Source organism: Oryx dammah, unplaced genomic scaffold (assembly GCF_014754425.2).
Source record: "Oryx dammah isolate SB20612 unplaced genomic scaffold, SCBI_Odam_1.1 HiC_scaffold_25, whole genome shotgun sequence".
Classification (NCBI taxonomy): Eukaryota; Metazoa; Chordata; class Mammalia; order Artiodactyla; family Bovidae; genus Oryx; species Oryx dammah.
In genome coordinates this window covers 30,280,546-30,301,119 of record NW_024070209.1, presented here as the reverse complement: position 1 = coordinate 30,301,119, position 20,574 = coordinate 30,280,546, and the positions used below count along the sequence as shown (strand labels likewise).

Genomic DNA, 20,574 nt, shown 5'->3' with positions numbered 1-20,574 from the left:
CCTAGTGTGCTGTGATTCATGGGGTCGCAAAGAGTCAGACATGACTGAGCAACTGAACTGAACTGAACCTACTCCAATATTCTTGCTGGAGAATTCCATGGACAAAGGAGTCTAGCAGGCTACAGTCCATGGGGTCACAAAGAGTCAGACATGACTGAGTGACTTCCTCTTTCATAGTAAACCTTATACTATACCCTTCCCTTTTATCTAAAAAAGTATTAAGGTTGCAGTTAACTACTATATTGCTACAGATTTGTACAGCAATTCTAAAGGACTACTAAATCATTAGTCAGAGACACAAGTTGTCAATTATTTGTCATATGTCACTAAATTGTATAAATGGAATTAGCTGTAAGACATTTTACATTTGTAAAAAGATAACACAAGATTTTTTAATTTTACCATGCAAAATTCTCCATGAATCTTTCTGCAATCACTAGGAATTCCTTGGAAATTAGTAACATGAACCTATTTTTAATATGGAAAGTTAATTAGGAGCTATTTTTTAGTGGTTTGAATTCCAAAAGAAATTAGTATTTTAGCAAACAGAGAAACAAAATATCTACTAGAAAGATACTTCCTCATGGAGAGAAAACTTTCATATGGAAATTTAGGAAAATTATGTAAACAGAGTGACTAAGCACAAAGGTAGAACAAGAAATAAGACTTTTGGATCTCTTTTGAACATTTAATGAATTACCTCAAAATACTCATTTAATTACTAGGATGCATTTCTGAATCTTAAACTTTATCTGCACACAAAAACAATCCTCACAATGTAAGGGAAACATAAAATAGATTGAAAAGTGAAGGTCACTCAGTCGTGTCCAGCTTTTTGCGAGCCCATGGACTATGCAGTCCATGGAATTCTCCAGGTCAGAATACTGGAGTGGGTAGCCGTTCTCTTCTCCAGGGGATCTTCCCAAACCAGAGATCAAACCCAGATCTCCCACACTGCAGGCAGATTCTTTACCAGCTGAACCACCAGGGAAGCTTAAAACAAATGCATTTTCTCCAAAGAAATATTCTAATTCATTCATGAAAACTGTAAGTCTAGAAATGCTGAGCATGAATACTTTTTAAAACTGATAGGTGTGTTTAAAGAAAATAAAGAAACAATTTTCTAAAGGAAAAAGCAAAGCATACTTTTGAGTAATGTTACAGTTTAAAAAAAAAAAAAGCCACTCAGGACATCTAATCACTGGCTACTGTGTATCTGTTAATACCAGTAAGTTAAACACAGTTCTACCTTCTCTGAGACAGGTAGGCTGTTGGGCTCCTCTGTATTTCTTGGCTGCTTTACAGAATCACATCCACACATCTTGTTTTTAAGAACACGAGGCTGAGCCTCAGGCACATGCTGCTGCTGAGCTCCCTGAGGGCTAGTGGAAAGGGGCCCATGCAGATTTTGAGTCATTCGAGCTGAAACCGGGAGCACTGGCTCCACATTGGAACCTGCTTGAGAGGCTTGTGGAGTAAATACAACACCTGGAAAGCTGATGTACTGAGAGCTTACCAGCTGATTCAATAAGGCTTCAGATATGATTTTATGCTCATTTCCAGTGTTTTCTAAATGTTTCCTATCCACTGTCTCAGAAGGAAGAACTATAGGTTGCTGGAGCATAGTTTCCATTCTCAGTGATTTTTCAGTAGTTGCTTGAAGAAAACATGGGTTTAATTGTGGAATACTTGTCTGTATTATTGACGGCTGCCCAAGCAGCTGAAATACTTGCTGAACTGGAGGCTGAAGAATACTTGCTCTTTCAGAAGTCTGTGTCACCATAAATGGTACACTGACTTTATAAAGGTGAGCTTTAAAAGGAGAAAACAAAATTGTAAGTATAACAGAATCCTAATCTCCTTTAAAAAAAACAATCTCATGCACAGGAGGCCAGGAGCTTTTTTTTTTTTTTCCCAGAATTTTTTGTGTGTCTTCTACCATAATAATGTATTACTCTTATTTTGAAAAATTAAACATATCTTGCTTTAACTCCAGCCTTTTCCCACTATTGCTTATATGGCACATATGGAAACATACACAGGCCACCAATATTTATTCCATGAGCCTTTCCCACTGTGTAATAAATTACAGTGTTAATAACCTAAATTGGGATTTTTAAGAAACCTAGTCAGGGAGAATGTATACTTTAGATATAAGATACCATAGAACAACTATAAGACAAGGCTGTCTAAAAAGGGCTTAATAATTTCAAAAGTTAACAAATTTTCCCCTTCTTTCCTTAAAATAATACTAAAAAGAAGAAAGAAATTTACTTTTTGAGCACCGAGTCAGGTGCTTTGCTTAAACTGTAATGACCAAAAAAAAAAAATAGGTATGATTCTCTTTCAAATAAAGAAACAGTTCTCTGAAAAGCAGACACAAGTTAAACCTCCAAATTTTTCAAATATTCTGATACAATCTCCAAAAAGAAAGGAGGCAAATGTTGATAAATCTAATCTTTAGTTTTTCTTGATTAGACCTAGCTGGGACATGTGTATAACAATTCAGGGAACTAGCTTAAACTAGAGAAAACCTACACAAAGCATCTTATACAATGTTGGGAAAGAGTACTGGAAGTGAAATGTGGGGACAAGCTTAGTGCCTGTCTTAATAGAGAGGCTTAGTGTTTTTTGTGGTAGACTGCTTTCGTAACAACTACTATTTATTGTTACTTTTAAGTAAGGTTTATCAAAAGTTCCTATAACTTCAATGACTTGTGGTATAGTTAATTTAAAATTGTGGAAGTTAACATCCAGAAGTCAGTACCAATGCTAAAAACAAAATATTCTTAAGACTATACTCTTACCAGATGCAGTCTGTTGTGTCACACCCACCGGTACATGAATAGGATAACCAGGAAAAGTAAAGCTTGCACTGGAGTTTGAGGTGCCCTAGATATGAAAATTTTATATTAGAAACTTGGAAAGAGGCTTTACTTGAAACTTTTTTCCTGATCTCTTAGAGGATACAAAAAAATCTGATTAAGGTCAACATGACAATAGTGACCCAGCATTAGGGCTGAGTACTCTTGAGTAAACAGCTTTTTAATATTTGATGTAGATCATCTCATTAAAAATAAAAGGATTTCATCCTACGGCTATTAGCAATGAAGTCAGTAAGTCTTCATAAATAACATGAAGACTGACTCATAAAATCTGCCCACAACATAGCTTTTAAATGGGCACTGATCCTCAAGATGTCAAATATAAGAACCACAGTTGTTTATAGGAGCCCTCTAGTCTGTAAGTTGATCACTAATATTATTTTAAAGCAGATAAAAGTGTTATCATTTTTATTTTAGAATAATTAGACCTTAGGGTTTTAAAATTTTTTAAAAACTAAATGAAAAGATAAGGAAACATGTTTGCCTATCTGACATGCAAGAATTTTAAAGACTTATTAATATTATCCACTGTCTCTCACCACTGCTTATATGAGCATATATGGCACAATCCTTTTGGAGGGCAATTTTGCAGTATACGCCAAAACTAAAGACATGCATTATCTTTGACCCAGAAATTCTACTTCTAGAAATTTATCCCAATTACCTGATTATCACAAACACACCAAAACATTATCTACAAGTATCACCAATGTAATGCTATATTAGAAAAATACTAACAATAATTTAAATGTCCATAAACAAAAGACTGGTTAATTAAACTGTGATACATCCACTAAGGCTAATCAATATTTACCTAGCATTGAAAAGGGCCATCTATATTACTAAGTTTAGAAAAAGAAATTACAGAAATAGTCCAGAGAATGACCCTACTTTTACTGTGAAAATTAATATAACTTTCTTTAATGAAGAAGTCTGCTGCTACTGCTAAGTCACTTCAGTCGTGTCCGACTCTGTGCGACCCCATAGACAGCAGCCCACCAGGCTCCCCAGTCCCTGGGATTCTCCAGGCAAGAACACTGGAGTGGGTTGCCATTTCCTTCTCCAATGCATGAAAGTAAAAAGTGAAAGTGAAGTCGCTCAGTCGTGTCCGAACCTCAGCGACCCCATGGACTGCAGCCTTCCAGGCTCCTCTGTCCATGGGGATTTTCCAGGCAAGAGTACTGGAGTGGGGTGCCACTGCCTTCTCTGATGAAGTCTAAATGGATATACATCATACAGGTAAAACAGCTACCTTTGGGATATAATCCTGTAGGCCCTATCACTTTTACTTTCTAAATCTGATTTTACTCTTTGTGTGTTAGTTGCTCCAGTCAGGTCCCAATCTTTGTGACCCTATGGCCTGTAGCCCACCAATCTCCTCTGTCCATTGAATTCTTCAGGCAAGAATACTGGAGTGGGTAGCCATTCCTTTCTCTAGAGGATATTCCCGACCCAAGGAATGAACCTGAGTCTCCTGCACTGTAGGCAGATTCTTTACCATTTGAGCCACCAAGGAAGACCAACATTAATGAGAACTTATTTCCAAGAATTCCAAAGATAGAAATATTTCTTCACTGGTTCCTATCAAAAGCAGCAACATTCTTTCTAAAAATTGTGGTAAGGACTATGATTTTTGTTTTTAATGAAGAAACAGAAGTAAATGGTCCACTAAGTGACTCCAAAATCACTGCAGATGGTGACTGCAGCCATGAAATTAAAAGACGCTTACTGCTTGGAAGAAAAGTTATGACCAACCTAGATAGCATATTCAAAAGCAGAGACATTACTTTGCCAACAAAGGTCCATCTAGTCAAGGCTATGGTTATTCCTGTGGTCATGTATGGATGTGAGAGTTGGACTGTGAAGAAGGCTGAGTGCCGAAGAATTGATGCTTTTGAACTGTGGTGTTAGAGAAGACTCTTGAGAGTCCCTTGGACTGCAAGGAGATCCAACCAGTCCATTCTGAAGGAGATCAGCCCTGGGATTTCTTTGGAAGGAATGATGCTAAAGCTGAAACTCCAATACTTTGGCCACCTCATGCAAAGAGTTGACTCATTGGAAAAGACTCTGATGCTGGTAGGGATTGGGGGCAGGAGGAGAAAGGGACGACAGAGGATGAGATGGCTGGATGGCATCACTGACTCGATGGACATGAGTCTGAGTGAACTCCGGGAGTTGGTGATGAACAGGGAGGCCTGGCGTGTTGCGATTCATGGGGTTGCAGAGAGTCAGACACGACTGAGCAACTGAACCGAACCAACCGAAGTGACTCAGCTGTAAAGCACCTGCCTGCCAATGCAGGAGACACAGGTTCTATACCTGGGTGGGGTAGATCCCCTGGAGAAGGAAATGGCAACCCACTCCAGTATTCTTGCCTGGAGAATCCCAAGGACAGAGGAGCCTGGAGAGCTACAGTCCAAGGAGTCACAAGAATCAGACACAACTTAGCGACTAAACAACAAAATTCTTGTACCCCAGAAAGGTAACTCATGGGCTGAAAGGAAAGGAAGAAGAGTTAGTGGATCATATATCATCTTCTGTTGTTGTTTAGTTGCTAAGTCATGTCCAATTCTGTGACCCCGTGGACTGTGGCCCACTAGGCTCCACTGTCTATGGGATTCTCCAGGCAAGAATACTAGAATGGGTTGCCACTTCCTTCCCCAGGGGATGTCCCTGATCCAGGGATGGAATCTGCATTTCCTGCATTCAGTTCAGTTCAGTTGCTCAGTTGTGTCTGACTCTTTGCGACCCCATGAATCGCAGCACGCCAGGCCTCCCTGTCCATCACCATCTCCCGGAGTTCACTCAGACTCACATCCATCGAGTCAGTGATGCCATCCAGCCATCTCATCCTCTGTCGTCCCCTTCTCCTGCCCCCAATCCCTCCCAGCATCAGAGTCTTTTCCAATGAGTCAACTCTTCTCATGAGGTGGCCAAAGTATTGGAGTTTCAGCTTTAGCATCATTCCTTCCAAAGAAATCCCAGGGCTGATCTCCTTCAGAATGGACTGGTTGGATCTCTTTGCAGTCCAAGGGACTCTCAAGAGTCTTCTCCAACACCACAGTTCAAAAGCATCAATTCTTCAGAGCTCAGCCTTCTTCACAGTGGATTTCTTACCACTAAGCCACCAGGGAAACCTTAGAAAAAAAAAAGAGAGAGAAAGAGAGAAATAGTTCTATTTTTTCCCCACCTGAAAACTGCTCAATTTTCTATATGTAAGTTTTAAATTTTATCTTCTGCCCCCAAATCCTAGGGGCAAAACTGACCTCTATTATACAAAGGTAAAAAATAACCAAAATATTCCACTTAAATAAAAGGAAGAACTATGATGTGCCTCAACACTAGGGGTGAAAAAATCAGAAAATGCAGCATATCAAAATCATCTACTTAGGAACCACTAAGTATATAACATTATACAGTGTATTAAAACGCCATACAATGTAACTTTAGAAATTTCCTAATCTTGTAGGTACAGTCTTGGCAGATGCTAACAACTGCTCTGGAAGATAGGAAAAGCTGGTGAGAAAATATTACATCTGAAACTACTGAATTTTTCCAACACCTATGTTATAGAAGCTATTTTTGTCTTCCCATCCCTTATGACATCTTTCCTCATTCAACTAAAGTTTTAAAAATTACATCTCTGCCCAGCCTTCGGCCACCATTCAGTAAAACTGGGGCATCTCTTTTTAAAATATATCTTAAATAAGCTACATACCAGTTCTGCAGCGGTAAAACTGGGACGAGTTCTACCAGCAGGAATAACTAATGATGCTGTATAGAAAACAAAATAAACATTATATAGTCATTAGATTTTACCAATTTAATACAATTGCTCTAAGTATACCTTATTTTTTTTAATGCTTTCCATCACTAACATTTCAACCATGATAAATTCTATACTTTCTGATTCCAAGTGAGGTAAAAATAGTTAATCATATCTTTTCCCAATAATTTCAGATAAAGACTTTACAACTAACTATTTTAAGTACCAAAAGAAAATCCCATTGCAATCAAGTATATTGTACTATAGAAGTCCATAAGAAAACAGCGAGGTTATCTTTAGGAAGTCAATGTACCTCCATCACAACTTTTCATAACAGAAAAAAGTAATTTTATGGCATGTTTCCAAGCAACTATACTTTGAGCAAAAAAAAAAAACAAAAAATGTAAACTACCATAAACCATTCTAAGTTTTAATAGGTTCAAAATAAATTTCAATTCATTTATTTCATAAAAATTTATTTATAGTACTTTAGTCAAGTAATTAAGCAAACACAGATACACAGTTTTAAGAGTGAATCTAAAAGAACATGTCTCCTGAAGTCTCTGCAGGACTTCAGGTAAACTGAGAAGAAAAATATGACAATAAAGTCTTAGGAGAACACCAACTCAACCTGCATTAAACCTATCATCTCATTTATCTTTATTTGCACCAATTTCCTGTGCTAACTGTCCCTTTGGTTATTGTACATCTAAAAGGTTGGCCAAATGGTTTTAAATGCAGTTGTTTAAAAATAAGTCTAAAAAAGAACAACATAATGTCATTTGCAGCAACGTGGAAACTAGAAACTGTCATACTGAGTGAAGTCAGAAAAACAAATATGTAATATTTATATATGGAATTTTAAAAATGGTACAAATGAACTTATTTACAAAATCAGTCACAGATGGGGAAAACAAACTTACAGTTACTAGGGTGGGAAAAGGTGGTGCTTCTAAGTCGCTTCAGTCCTGTCCGACTCTGTGCAACCCCATAGATGACAGCCCACCAGGCTCCCCCATCCCTGGGATTCTCTAGGCAAGAATACTGGATTGGGTTTCCATTTCCTTCTCCAGTGCATGAAAGTGAAAAGTGAAAGTGAAGTCGCTCAGTCGTGTCCGACTCTTTGCGACCCCATGGACTGCAGCCCACCAGGCTCCTCCATCCATGGGATTTTCCAGGCAAGAGTACTGGAGTGGGTTGCCATTGCCTTCTCTTGCTATATGGCAAAAGCATCTAAAAAAGAGTGGATATATGTATATTTATAACTGATTCACTTTGTTGTACAGCAGAAACTAACACATTTTCAATCTACTATGCTTCAATAAAATTTATTTAAACATCAGTCTAGAAAACAAATAGTTACTAGAAGGATTTTAGTTGACCAATATAATCTTAAACCTTACCTCAAGGTTCATTTTATCTACTTGAACCTGACTGTTAGAAGACCATCTCTTTTCTTTAATGAAATAAAAAACATTTTTCCACGCTTAAGCAGCATGTATGTATTAAACACAATATTTTTATGGCATTTTCTTTCACATACTGTATTAAGGAAGACTTAGAAATGGCTACTCACTCCAGTACCCTTACCTGGAAAATCCCATGGACGGAGGAGCCTGGTGGGCTGCAGCCCATGGGGTCGCACAGAGTCGGACACGACTGAGCGACTTCCCTTTCACTTCCCCAAAGATCCATTTCTGACACTAGAATGGCTCCATCACATACAGCAAACAGCTCAGAAGAGCAGATTTTTTTAACTAACCATTCTTGTCACATTAAGACAACAGAAGTGAAGCGACAGAGATCGATAGTTAATGAGGTACAAAATTATTTTTATCCTCTGCCATCTATGGCTTTGCTTATTAACAGGCATTCTTTTAGAAAGGCTAAATTAGAAAGAATTGGAGTGGCAGGAACACAATGGTATTAGTCTTAATTAGCTGAAGTGAGCAAAGCTTAGGCTGATACAGCTTAAGTCATAGCCTGAGAGGAAACAAAAATCTGTTAACATACTGTCTGCAGCAATTAAAAGAATTTCTTGAGGAAAAATAGCAATAATTCTCCTCTTTTAAATACTCTGAAATAAATCCCAGAGGATAATTCTCTCTACTTATATAAATCAAACAGAGCTATAAGAGAGTTTTAAGAGTTTCTTTATAGTCATCAAAAGAACTGAACTAACAAAATTTTATAATAAAGTTTCACACAGTTCCTACTTAATTTTGATGTTAAATTCACCATTCATACACATTCACAAATTATATGTGCCTGAAATGTACTTTTTAAAATACTCAAGACAGTTTTGATAACCAATTAAGTTTTAACTGAATACATGTTTTTACTTGAACTGAAGAGTCAGAATTTTGATGTTCATTCATACTCTAGAAATAGCAAATTTCACAAACAATAAGCTTTAGAATATAGAAAGAATTAAATCTGCCAAATATAATTTAATGAATTTTATAAAAAGATAGCATAATATATATTATACAATTATATAATACAGCATAACAACATTCACAGTTATAAGTGTGTTTTTCCCTACACACCAAAAAGTCTTTAATACGTTAAGGCAGCTTAACAAACTTGAGTCCACTTTGAACCATTCTAAATTTTAATGTCCAAGTCACATTATTCAAGAGGTGCAAAGACTGGTAAATTTCTTCTTTGTGACTACTCTTTAGCACATGGCTGTCTCCTGATTACCAAACTGAATATTCTAATTCAAATCATCTCAAGAAACAACAGCAATGCTTAAACTTTCAACAGATCCAAGTTCAAGAACAATTGGACATACAGTTTGTACCTGAAATTTAAGAGTTTCAGTGCTCAAAGCTGAAAACCAACAAATCTCTCAATGTTCCTGGTTCTTCCTTATCTTCTTCCCACAGTGACTGATGGTTGCATGAAAAAGACTATGTGGCATGAAGACCAAAAATCAGATGGTGATTGGAACTGCCTAGGAACACAGCAATCAGAGGCAGACTGACGACACACCCCAGTGTGCTCAAGACAGTCCTACTTTACACCTATTATTCTGAGGTTATTATCAATAGAATCCCATTTCTCTCTCAAAAGTGCATTTTAAGCAAAAGATCCAGAATAGCCAATATGATATTCAAGGAGAAAAAAATGAACTACTAATACTACCCAACTTCAAGACTTACTATAAGGCTACAGTCAAGACAGTGTAATATGGCAAAACAAAATAGACAAAAAGACCAATGGAACAGAACAAAGAGCCCAGAGAGAGCCCCCATAAATATAATCAGTTGACCTTAGACAAAAGGAGCAATACGAGGGAGCAAAGACAGTCTCTTCAACAAAAAGTGCTGAAACTGAACCTACAATGCAAAAAAAGAGAAAGGAACCTAGATACAAACCCTACACTCTTCACAAAGACTAACTCAAAATAGATCATAGACCTAAATGTAAAATGCAAAACCATAAAACTCCTAGAAAATAACACAGGAGAAAATCTAGATGACTTAAACATGGCAATCAATTTTTTGATACAACACCAAAAGCACAATCCATGAAAGAAATAACTGGTAATTTGGACTTCATTAAAATTAAAAACTGCTTTGTGAAAGACAAGTCAGGAGAATGAGAAGACAAGCCACAGTTTGGGAGAAGATATTTGCAAAAGACATACCTGATAAGAGACTTATCAAAAATACACAGAGAACTCTTAAAACTTAACAACAAAATAATCGAATTAAAAAATAAATTAAGCACCTAAATAAACACTCGACCAAAGAAGATATACAGATGGCAGACATAACACCAATATGCTGACAAATATGCAGAGCAACAAACTCTCATGGTTCAGCCACTTTGGAAAGTTTGGCACTTTCTTACCAAACGAAATATACTCTTATCGTATGATCCAGCAATCACATTCTTTGGTATTTATACCCAAAGGAGTTGAAAACTTACTTTTACACAAAAACCTGCACACTCATTTTTATGAAGTTTTATTCATAATTGCCAAATTCAGAGACCAATCAGTTATTGTTCAGGGGGTGAGTGGATATATTAACTTCAGTAGCTCCAGACAATGGAATATTATTTAGTGCTGAAATAAAAGGAGCTATCAAGCCATGAAAAGACATGGAACGATCTTAAAATCATATTACTAACGGAAAGAGGCCAACCTGAAAAGGCTATATACTATAGTATCCCAAACATACGACAACCTGGAAAAGGCAAAACTATAGAGATATTAGCAGTAAAAAGATCAGAGATTGCCAAGGACTGGTGTGAGGGGAACTGACAAAAAGGAGCACAGAAGTACTGGGGGCAATGGAAATACTCTGTATCAAACTATTACAATGGATTCAAATCATCATGCACCTGCCCAACCCCACAGAATGTAGAACACCAAAAGTGATCATGTCAACTGTGACTTCACATATCAATGCAGGTTCATAAATTATAACAAATACACCACTCTCCTGAGAGATGCTGATAAATGAAGAGGTTATGCTTGAGTAGGGAGCAAGCAGTACATGGGAAATTTCTCTCAAGTCTGCTGTGAATCTAAAGATGCTCTTTAAAATTAATTATTTTTTTAAAGACTATAAATGATATATAAGTATAGTATGGTGGTCATTTAGTCACTAAGTCATGTCCGACTTTTGTGACCCCCATGGACTGTAGCCCACCAGCCTCCTCTGTCCATGCGGATTCTCCAGGCAAAAATACTGGAGTGGGTTCCCATGCCCTCCTCCAGGGGATCTTCCCAACCCAGAAATAGAACTCAGGTCTTCCGCAGTGCAAGCAGATTCTTTACCATCCGAGCCACCAGGGTATCAAGGCAATTTATGCCTTTTTCATTTCTCACTAAGCATTTGGGGCAGGGTATTGTTGACATCTGCAGTGTGGCACAAAGCCACAATGATTAAAACTGAAGGCACCGTCACATGGATTAAGCCTGTAAGCACCAAACCCTACTAGTGCTCACTGTGTTTACTCTCCATTGCTATTTACTCACAACTAAAAATAAATAAAACCAGCAACAACAAAACTGTTTCACTTAAGAAGTTCCTTAATGTAACTATAAATAATTATTTTTACTAAATTTCAACCCTCAAGAATACTTCCTTTTAATATTCTGAATGAGGAAACTGGAAGAACATATAAAGCGTTTCTGGAGCATACAGAAGTACAAGGAAGTACAACGAGATGCAATGGTGCTATTCTTTAAGTGGGGAGCTGACATAGCTAATTTCTTTTTTTCAAGAAACACTAGTTTTACTTGAAAGAAAAACTGACAGTAACCATGGTTCTTCAAAGTTGGGTATATGGCAGTTTTCTGAAAATGAACTAAGTGTGCCCGTCACTTCAAAGGAAAGCAAACTGACAATGTTCGTTTAGGAATGATAAAATTCAAGTTTTCAAGCAAAAATTAGCATTTTGGAAACTCTATATCCACAACAGTGAGCTTCATTGCTTTCCGATACTTAGAACACTTTTCTGATGAGATGTGGGGGGATGATAATGACTTTTTATCCTGTATCATGAACAATGTGTCAAACATTTAACTCAGTGAACCAACATTTTCCAAGTCATCAACATATGTTGCAAAATTACACATAGGTTAGAGAGTCATTCAAAGTGCAAGATACACCAGGGAACTTTAACAAAAAGTCCACTGATGTGGTTTCAAAAAGTCCACTGATACTGATTCTGCCTGCCTGTCTGCTGTCACTTCAGTCGTGTCTGACCCTGTGCGACCCCATTGACAGCAGCCCACCAGGCTCCCCCGTCCCTGGGACTTGCCATTTCCTTCTCCAATGCATGAAAGTGAAAAGTGAAAGTGAAGTCACTCAGTCGTATCTGACTCTTAGAGATCCCATGGACTGCAGCCTACCAGGCTCCTCCATCCATAGGATTTTCCAGGCAAGAGTACTGACTAGAGTGGGGTGCCATTGCCTTCTCCGGATATTGATTCTACTTTGCACCTAATCTCTCAGAAGCTACCACTTGTTGAGTTTTAGCTTAGTACCAAATTACCTGAAAAAGCTATTAAAATACTCCTGCTTTTTCAATTATCTAACCGTGGAATATTAGATTTTCTTCTTATATGTAGTTTTGCTAAAACTACATATCACAACAGATTAAATTTAGAAATAGATATGAGAATCCAGCTGTCTTGAATTAAGCCAGACATTAACTAGAATTGCAGAAAAGTGAAACAATACCAATCTTCTCACTAAATACTTTTTGCTCTAGAAAATAGTTATTTTAAACAAATATATATTAACATACAATCACTTTTTAAATTAATAAATTAACATTTTAAAAATGTCCCAGCTTTAATTTCTAATATGACAGATATCTATAACCCAAAAGAAAAGTACTTTGAGGTTCTTGATTTTAAAGTGTAAAGCGGTCCTGAGACGCCCCCCACCAAAAAAAGAAAAAAAAGCTGACAACTGAAGATACAGCAAATTATTAAACAAATGGATAATACAGTCAAAGAAAACATAATAAAATGTGTGGAACAGACAAAGGCAAATGACTTATTCCGTTGTAGATTTAATTAGAACTTGTTATCAAGAGATGAAAAGGTTGCATAAGCTTAGGTTATCTTAATCAGGCTTTTAAAAGCATACAATGAGAAGACATAAAAAGCACTTCCAATTTTATGAGGTTATTTACTAGGTACTAGAGTACCTAGAAATGAAGATGGAAGGCAATAAGGCCTATAGTGCAGTTTTACAGGATACACGTGCTTCCTCTTCACTTCATTATGAATGACGCAGAAGAGAATAAGAAAAACTATCTTATTTAAATGTAATTATTTCTATTATTCTAACCTCTAAGAAAGAAATTAGAATGAAGTGTTGAGTGAACGTCAGCTAGATATATTAGTTGCAAGACTATTTTGTGATTTAAATCATTGGTAATATTACCATCTTGCGGCAAAATCTAGTATTGCAATTTTGAATGACAGAAAGTGGAAGTGTTCTGGCTATTCTTTTTTCAAGAACTACGCTTTTGATAAAATTCAGTCAAGTATTTTACTCCTCCACACTGCCCACACTCCAAGCCACTCCTAAGGAAAAAAATCTTTAAAGTTCTTTAATGATGAAAAAAAGAGTAAAAGAATGTTATTTAAATGCAGAAATAAAAGGAATGCCCTAATAAAACAATAAAATTAAAAATGAAAGCATAGCCAAAAAAACACAAAATTTGATGGAAAATGTTTCAGTGTGTCAACTAAGTAATTAAAACTGCTATGGCTAATTCTTACACCGTAATATTCTACATTTTAAGCACAGCATTAGATAAAAGCTGTTTGGTAACTCAACATTCTTTGTTGGTTTCATTTTTATAAGTTACAATTGCTGCCACACTTAAATTCTCTCATCTTGTTATAGAGGAGGTACAAGCCTCCTTACTATTGTCCCTTTGCCTTGGCCCACATGATCTTCATGTGAATTTTCCCAAGTACACCATGAATGATCCAGTTTGTACTGACAATTTAATCTACCCTAGCAGACATTAATCTACTGAATTCCAGCTAAATCAAATAAAACCTACTTGTGTGTGTGTGTGTGTGTGTGTGTGTGTGTGTGTGTGTGTGTCTGGGCATGTCTGTATCTAGGTGTGTCTGCTGGTGTGTGCCTCTGTGTCTGTCAGTATCTCTATCTGCCTGTGTCTCTGTGTATCAACAAGCAGATGTATACACATACACACATCAGGACAGCATAATGATCGTAAGAATCAGGGCAGAAAAAAGAAAGGCTAGAAAGACATAATAGTATTGCTAACTGCTAATCTTTTCCAGTGTAAACTAATAGACATATTATGGACAAATATTTCCCTTAAAAGCAGAAATCTAGATTCAGTAGGACCAAGATTAGTGACAATACATGTAAGTAAGGTCCATTTCTAGCCATCATTTTATATCCAAAACTGTGAAGCAGCCTGAATAACATCCATATCCCTGTTTATAAAAGTGATTGTTCACAAGAGCTCCATTTTGCTTCCAATTCAATGGCAAATTTATAATACATACAGACAGCAAGAAGAAAGAGTGCACAAGCTTGCAAGTACCCACCTTTCCCTCTGCTTCTTTACCAACAATGGTTGGATGACTCCTTGACTACAGCCAATTAAATTTTCTGAAATAACCAGAGGGTACTCCCAATAGCCCATGAACTATACAACTTGTTCTTCTGAAGTATGGCTTTGTCACCTTTTGGGACTATAGAATTTTTTTTTAATAGTTTAAACAACCTAATTTTCCTATCAATAATTACATGGCAGTGATGAGTTATCCTGCATTCATTTATTTAACAATGATTTTTGAAGTCCAAGCCCTCTTACCTTAAGAATATTACCTTAATTCAAAACCACCACCAAAGAAGAATTTGTTACAAAGGCAAATACTACTAATTTACTAATTGTATCCAACCTGCTGATGATTGCAACGTTTGGTGCAAGCTGTGTGGCAACTGAAGTGTGAACAGAGATGAATGAACACTATTTCTGAAGAAGTCTTCTGTGGCTTTAGATTGCAAAACCTTTGTTTCCCAGAGCTGCAGAGAGAAACAAAATGTTTGCTTTAAAAAAAAAAAAAATAGGATAGTTACTGCTATTCTTTTAACTTTTAAATTGTCAACTGAAATCTCAACAAATGGGTGTTAAATGCTAATTAAGAGGTCTGAATTATAGTTTAGCCATTTTTTAAGCTGAAAAAAACAAAAGACAGAAACTTTTACTGTCTACAAACCTGCTTCAAGTCTTTTAAGACTTGTTCTTCTACACCTTCTTCAGCAAAGAGATCCCTCACTCCTTCAATCACATCTTCAATTACAGATCTGTAAAGTTTAGCCTACATAAAAGCAATTGTTAAAAGTTTTACATTCAAGTTTGAGTGTGCCCAGCCTTTAAAAACATGAAATGTACACTTTTCTAATCTTATATTTAAAGAAAAGCCACCACAAGGATTTTCACTAAATGCATCCTATTCCCACTATAGTCTTAGCTTTTCATAAATTGTGTTAATTTCAGATCCATAGTCTCAGTCTATCTATAAGGCTGAATCACAATGAGCGTGTAGGTTGCTCATTCAAGTCTGACTCTTTTGTGATCCCAGGGACTATAGTCTGCCAGGTTCCTCTGTACAAGGGATATTTCAGACAGGAATACTGGAGTGGGCTGCCACTTTCTTCCTCCCAGCCCAGGGATTAAACTGGCATCTCCTGTGTCTCCTGCATTGCAGGAGATTCTTTACCTGCTGAGCCATCAGGGAAGCCCTGAATCACAATACTACAAGAAAATATGAGATACAAATCTCATCAAGACATATGCTTGGTTTTATGTTCCCTGACTTCTGTGTCAGTATTTAACCTCCCCAGTCCTTTTTAAAAGGAAACTAATTTAAGGCAGGCGGAAATGAACCTTTTGTTTTCAGTTTACTCTTTTCTCAAACAGATCAAAAGAGCATTTTTAGAGTTTATTATTTCCACTAATGTAAATAAATTCCACCTCATAAGTTTGGGGCAGGCATTTACAATAGTCACCAAAGTGCTTCCCACTTCCAAAACACATGTAATCCAAAAGATATCCTGAACCATGGTCAAGTAAACTGCAACAAAAAGGATTTCCTAAGAGAAACTAAGAAGGACAGAAACTAAGAAACTAAATGAACCTTACCCTTCCATAGTCTGCAGAGAGTAAGTAACATCCTAAAAGCAGATTTTTACCAGATTAAAAATTGGTCAATATCAATAGAAAAATAGCCCTGTGAAATAAACTCAGTCCTTCAAATCTATGTAAATTGTGCTTCATTTCCACCATAATCCTGGCAGTCCAGTGGTTAAGACTCAACACTTTCACTACTGGGGGCACGAGTTCAATCTCTGGTCAAGGAACGAAGATTCACTGCAAGTCATACAGCGTGGTCAAAAAATAAAATAAAATATAAAATAAATAAAATTTTAAAATTACTAAATGCAAAAAAAAAAAAAAAAAAAAGAGCCACACTAAGTATACTAACAATACTGACCTGACCTAGTGGACTGATAAGAAATGACAAAATAGGAATGTAGTTGAATTGCTCTTATTTCAGCAATTAACAGGCCAAATTGAAAATTCTATTATTCAAGGACTGCTTTTTCTTACTACTCAGTAAATAAATACATTCATGGCAAGAGTAGTTAGGCTTTACATTTATCCTTCTGAAGACCAAGAGTAAGCCTATAAAATAAGCCAATCAGCAATATTTTAAGTAATATGTTATTCACAAGTATGAACAGTAAGATTAGGTGCTCTAGATTAGTCACTTCTTCTAAAACAGTTTACCCTGATAAAGGAGTGCTAAATTGAGGCTTCAGTGTTGGTCTCAGCTAGTGTGATCACATTTAAAGCAAGGGGGAAAAACTCCTACGGATAAAAACATCTTTTAAGGTCTACCCTCAGAATGTAACAGCAGCCATCTAAAATGACCCATTACAACACAAAATTTCAAAAGTAGGAACTGAACATACTTTCTCTTCTAGGACTACAGTTAGATTTTACCTTCATTATAATCAAATGGTATACATGGTAAATTCAAGTATAATTATTTTGCATATCTTAAAACATACTAAAATCAGACAATGGATACACATTAAGATAATAACTTTTCTCGAGACATGAACCCTTTTATGCTGTGTATGTATAGGTGGAACCCATAAAATACCACACATCTGGACAAGCTACATTGCCTTTTACCAAATGTGAACTTCTGACTTGAACTGAAAATCAACATGACTCCTTAACTTTACCTTTAATTCAGGTTTTTAAGATTGATAGAAGGTCTCACAAGGCCATTTAGCCTATCAATTCTCATGTGAGGTTTAGGTACTCCTTAGCAGTAGGCGAGCAATGTCTCCGTTTATCAATTTCAACTGTACTTATGGATGGGAAAATGGAAGGATGAGGGAGACCTCTAAAAATATGTGGTGGGGTTACAAAGTATCACCTTACCTGTTGTATCAGGTAAATAATACAGCTCAGAATCAACAGCGGCCATACTAAAATTAAGGGCTACAATTAAAAGTACAACTGAACTTAGTAATTCTAAACACACAGGAAACTGGCAGGGCGAAGGTGCATTCCACCTCTAACCACCATCTCCCATCCGTATTCTAGAGGACCTCAGGTTGGATGAGAAGCCAGAAGGAGAAGAGGAGGGACATCTGCTCTTCTGATGGGAGCCAGATCCAACTTCCAGGTGAGTTACTGGCTCTAACCCGTGTCCTCCAACACGGAGGCGAAGAACAGCCGAAGCCCCTACGGGAGAGGGCCTCTGAATGTCTGTGAAGGGCCAGGAGGAAAAAAAGTGGTGTGCGGAGCTCCGCTGCCATGACCCCAGCGCCGCACTCCCTCCCCACGGGGCGCAGGCCAAGAGGCCATGCGGAGGAGTCTCACTTACCACCCCGTTGACGCAATCCATGACACCGGCTCCAGCGCCTTGCTGCTTGCGCCTGCGCAGCACGCGGTGCCTCGCTGAGGACCGCCCCCTGGGGGCTTTGAATGTGGGTGCACGTTGTCCGTGCCACTACGTCAGGGCGCTGCGGGCGGGGCAGGGGAGGAGAGAAGGTTAATAAATCGATCAGGGTTAACTGGAGATTCGGTGCTGAGGCAGGGGAGAGGTTGGTCTGCTGGGGCAAAGAAACCAGCTAAAGTGGGATGGTTAATTCCGGTGTAATTAGCCTTGGGCTGTTCACATGACCCTTAAAAAGCCTTTATTTTCTCAAGTTGTAAAATAAAGGCTACGAAAATAGGGGATGAGCAATGCAGTGGTAGATCCCAGCTCACTTTACCTTTGAAAAGAGAGGAATTAGAGGTGTCTGTCTTCTCCTTCTACTAATTTTCATTCCTCTCCTTAGGCCCCACTCACAGCTGAACTCCAGTATGTAACAAGAATCTAACTCTTCTAAGATGGGTTCTCAAAGTGTGGGACAGCAGCAACCGCTTCATCTGGGAAGCTGTTAAAAATGCAAATTATTGGGTCCCACCCCAGACTTTACTGGGCTTCCTTGGTAGCTCAGCTGGTAAAGAATCCACCTGCAATGCAGGAGAACCCGGTTCGATTCCTGGGTCGGGAAGATCCCCTGGAGAAGAGTTAGGCTGCCCCTCCAGTATTCTTGGGCTTTCCTGGTTGCTCAGACAGTAAAGAATCCGCCTGTGATGCGGGAGACCTGGGTTCAATCCCTGGGTTGAGAAGATCCCCCGGAGAAGGGCGTGGCAACCCACTCCTGTATTCTTGCCTGGAGAATCCCCATGGACAGAGGAGGCTGGCGAGCTACAGTCCATGGGGTTAACAAAGAGTTGGACACAACTGAGCGACTAAGCACAGCACAGCACAGCCAGATTTCCTGAGTCTGAAACTCCAGAGGTGGGGACCTAGCCTTCTGTAAGTTTAACATTCTCTCCACGTGATTCTGATGGGCACTTAAATAAGACTTGGTGTCCCAAAACTAAGATTCTCAACTTTGTCTTTACACTGAAATCACCTGCAGAGATTATTAAAGGTTTGGCACCTGGGTCTCTCCCCTAGAGAATCTGATTCTATCTTATGCAGCCAAGGTGGAGAACCACTGCTAAAATAAAGTCAGCATCCCAATACCACCCAGGCTCCTTCTCCTCCTCAGGCAGAAATCACAGTCTCTTGACCTATAATAATTCCCTCCTTCCCTTGAAGGGTAAAGCATCCAGGGGCACAGCTTGCCTGGGACTGAGGGCAGATGTAAGCACAGATAACCTGGAGAGTTAGACAAAGGAAGAAGTCATCTACTGCCAGTACTCTGCCTTTCAAAGAAGACTTTCTGTCCTATCAGATAGGTCCTGACCTAACCAGAAGACTTAAGTTAGTTAATGATTAAAAATCCTATCAGGTTTAAAATTGAGTATTTGTGCATGTAAATTCAGTAGAGCTACTTATGCCCAACCATTCTGTATTTGCTTTGCCTGGGTCAGGTACCTCATGATTGATGAGTTTCAAGAAGCTGATTTATATGAGGCTCTTTAGAAGATTTTCCTACATTGAAAACTATCTGAAATTTCTTTTTCAAAAAGTCAAGAATTTTGTATAATAATTTTTAATGATTGTGTCTCTACCTGGCAATTTACCACCAGAATTATTCAAAGTGACATCTTACACCTAAAATAGAAAAGCTAGAAGCAGTTATTGATTCCTGCAGATATCAAAATATCCAATTAAATTATTCAACCTGGGAAATAAGCTGAAAGGTCTCTTGTTTATCATCTTTTTCATAGTCAAATTTTAAAACTTGATTCCTAAATGCGTAGAATTGGTAATCACTTAACTTTCTGTGATAGCATACTATCTTATATTGGGGCTTCCCCGATGGTTTAGCAGGTAAAGAATCTGCCTACCAAGCAAGAGACTTTATTATATGTTCTATCCTTCTCAGATGAACATACATACTTTTGAAATTAAATGTGGACCTTGGTACTCATCAGTTCAGTTCAGTTTAGTTGTTCAGTCGTGTCCAACTCTTTGCGACCCACAGCACGCCAGGCCTCCCTGTCCATCACCAACTCCCAGAGTTTACCCAAATTCAGGTCCATTGAGTCAGTGATGCCATCCAACCATCTCATCCTCTGTCATCCCTTTCTCCTCCTGCCTTCAATCTTTCCCAGCATCAGGGTCTTTTCCAAGGAGTCAGTTCTTCGCATCAGGTGGCCAAAGTATTGGAGTTTCAGCTTCAGCATCAGTCCTTCCAATGAACACTCAAGACTAATCTCCTTTAGAAAGGACTGGTTGGATCTCCTTACAGCCCAAGGACTCTCAAGAGTCCTCTCCAACACCACAGTTCAAAAGCATCAATTCTTTGGCGCTCAGCTTTCTTTATAGTACAACTCTCACATCCATACATGACTACTGGAAAAACCATA

General features: G+C 38.0%; 1 protein-coding gene across 1 annotated transcript in view; it reads right to left on the bottom strand.

Moving 5' to 3' along the window:
• Window positions 1-18,106, bottom strand: part of GTF2A1L (general transcription factor IIA subunit 1 like) — a 46,065-nt gene extending 27,959 nt beyond the window's left edge. Inside the window, exons 1-5 of the mRNA XM_040224768.1 lie at window positions 18,086-18,106; window positions 15,080-15,203; window positions 6,604-6,659; window positions 2,808-2,892; window positions 1,250-1,812 (exon numbers count right to left, since the gene is read on the bottom strand). Coding sequence (XP_040080702.1) covers window positions 1,250-1,812; window positions 2,808-2,892; window positions 6,604-6,659; window positions 15,080-15,203; window positions 18,086-18,106 — 849 coding nt within the window. The remainder of the gene's footprint in view (window positions 1-1,249; window positions 1,813-2,807; window positions 2,893-6,603; window positions 6,660-15,079; window positions 15,204-18,085) is intronic.
• Between the last annotated feature and the right edge of the window lie 2,468 nt (window positions 18,107-20,574).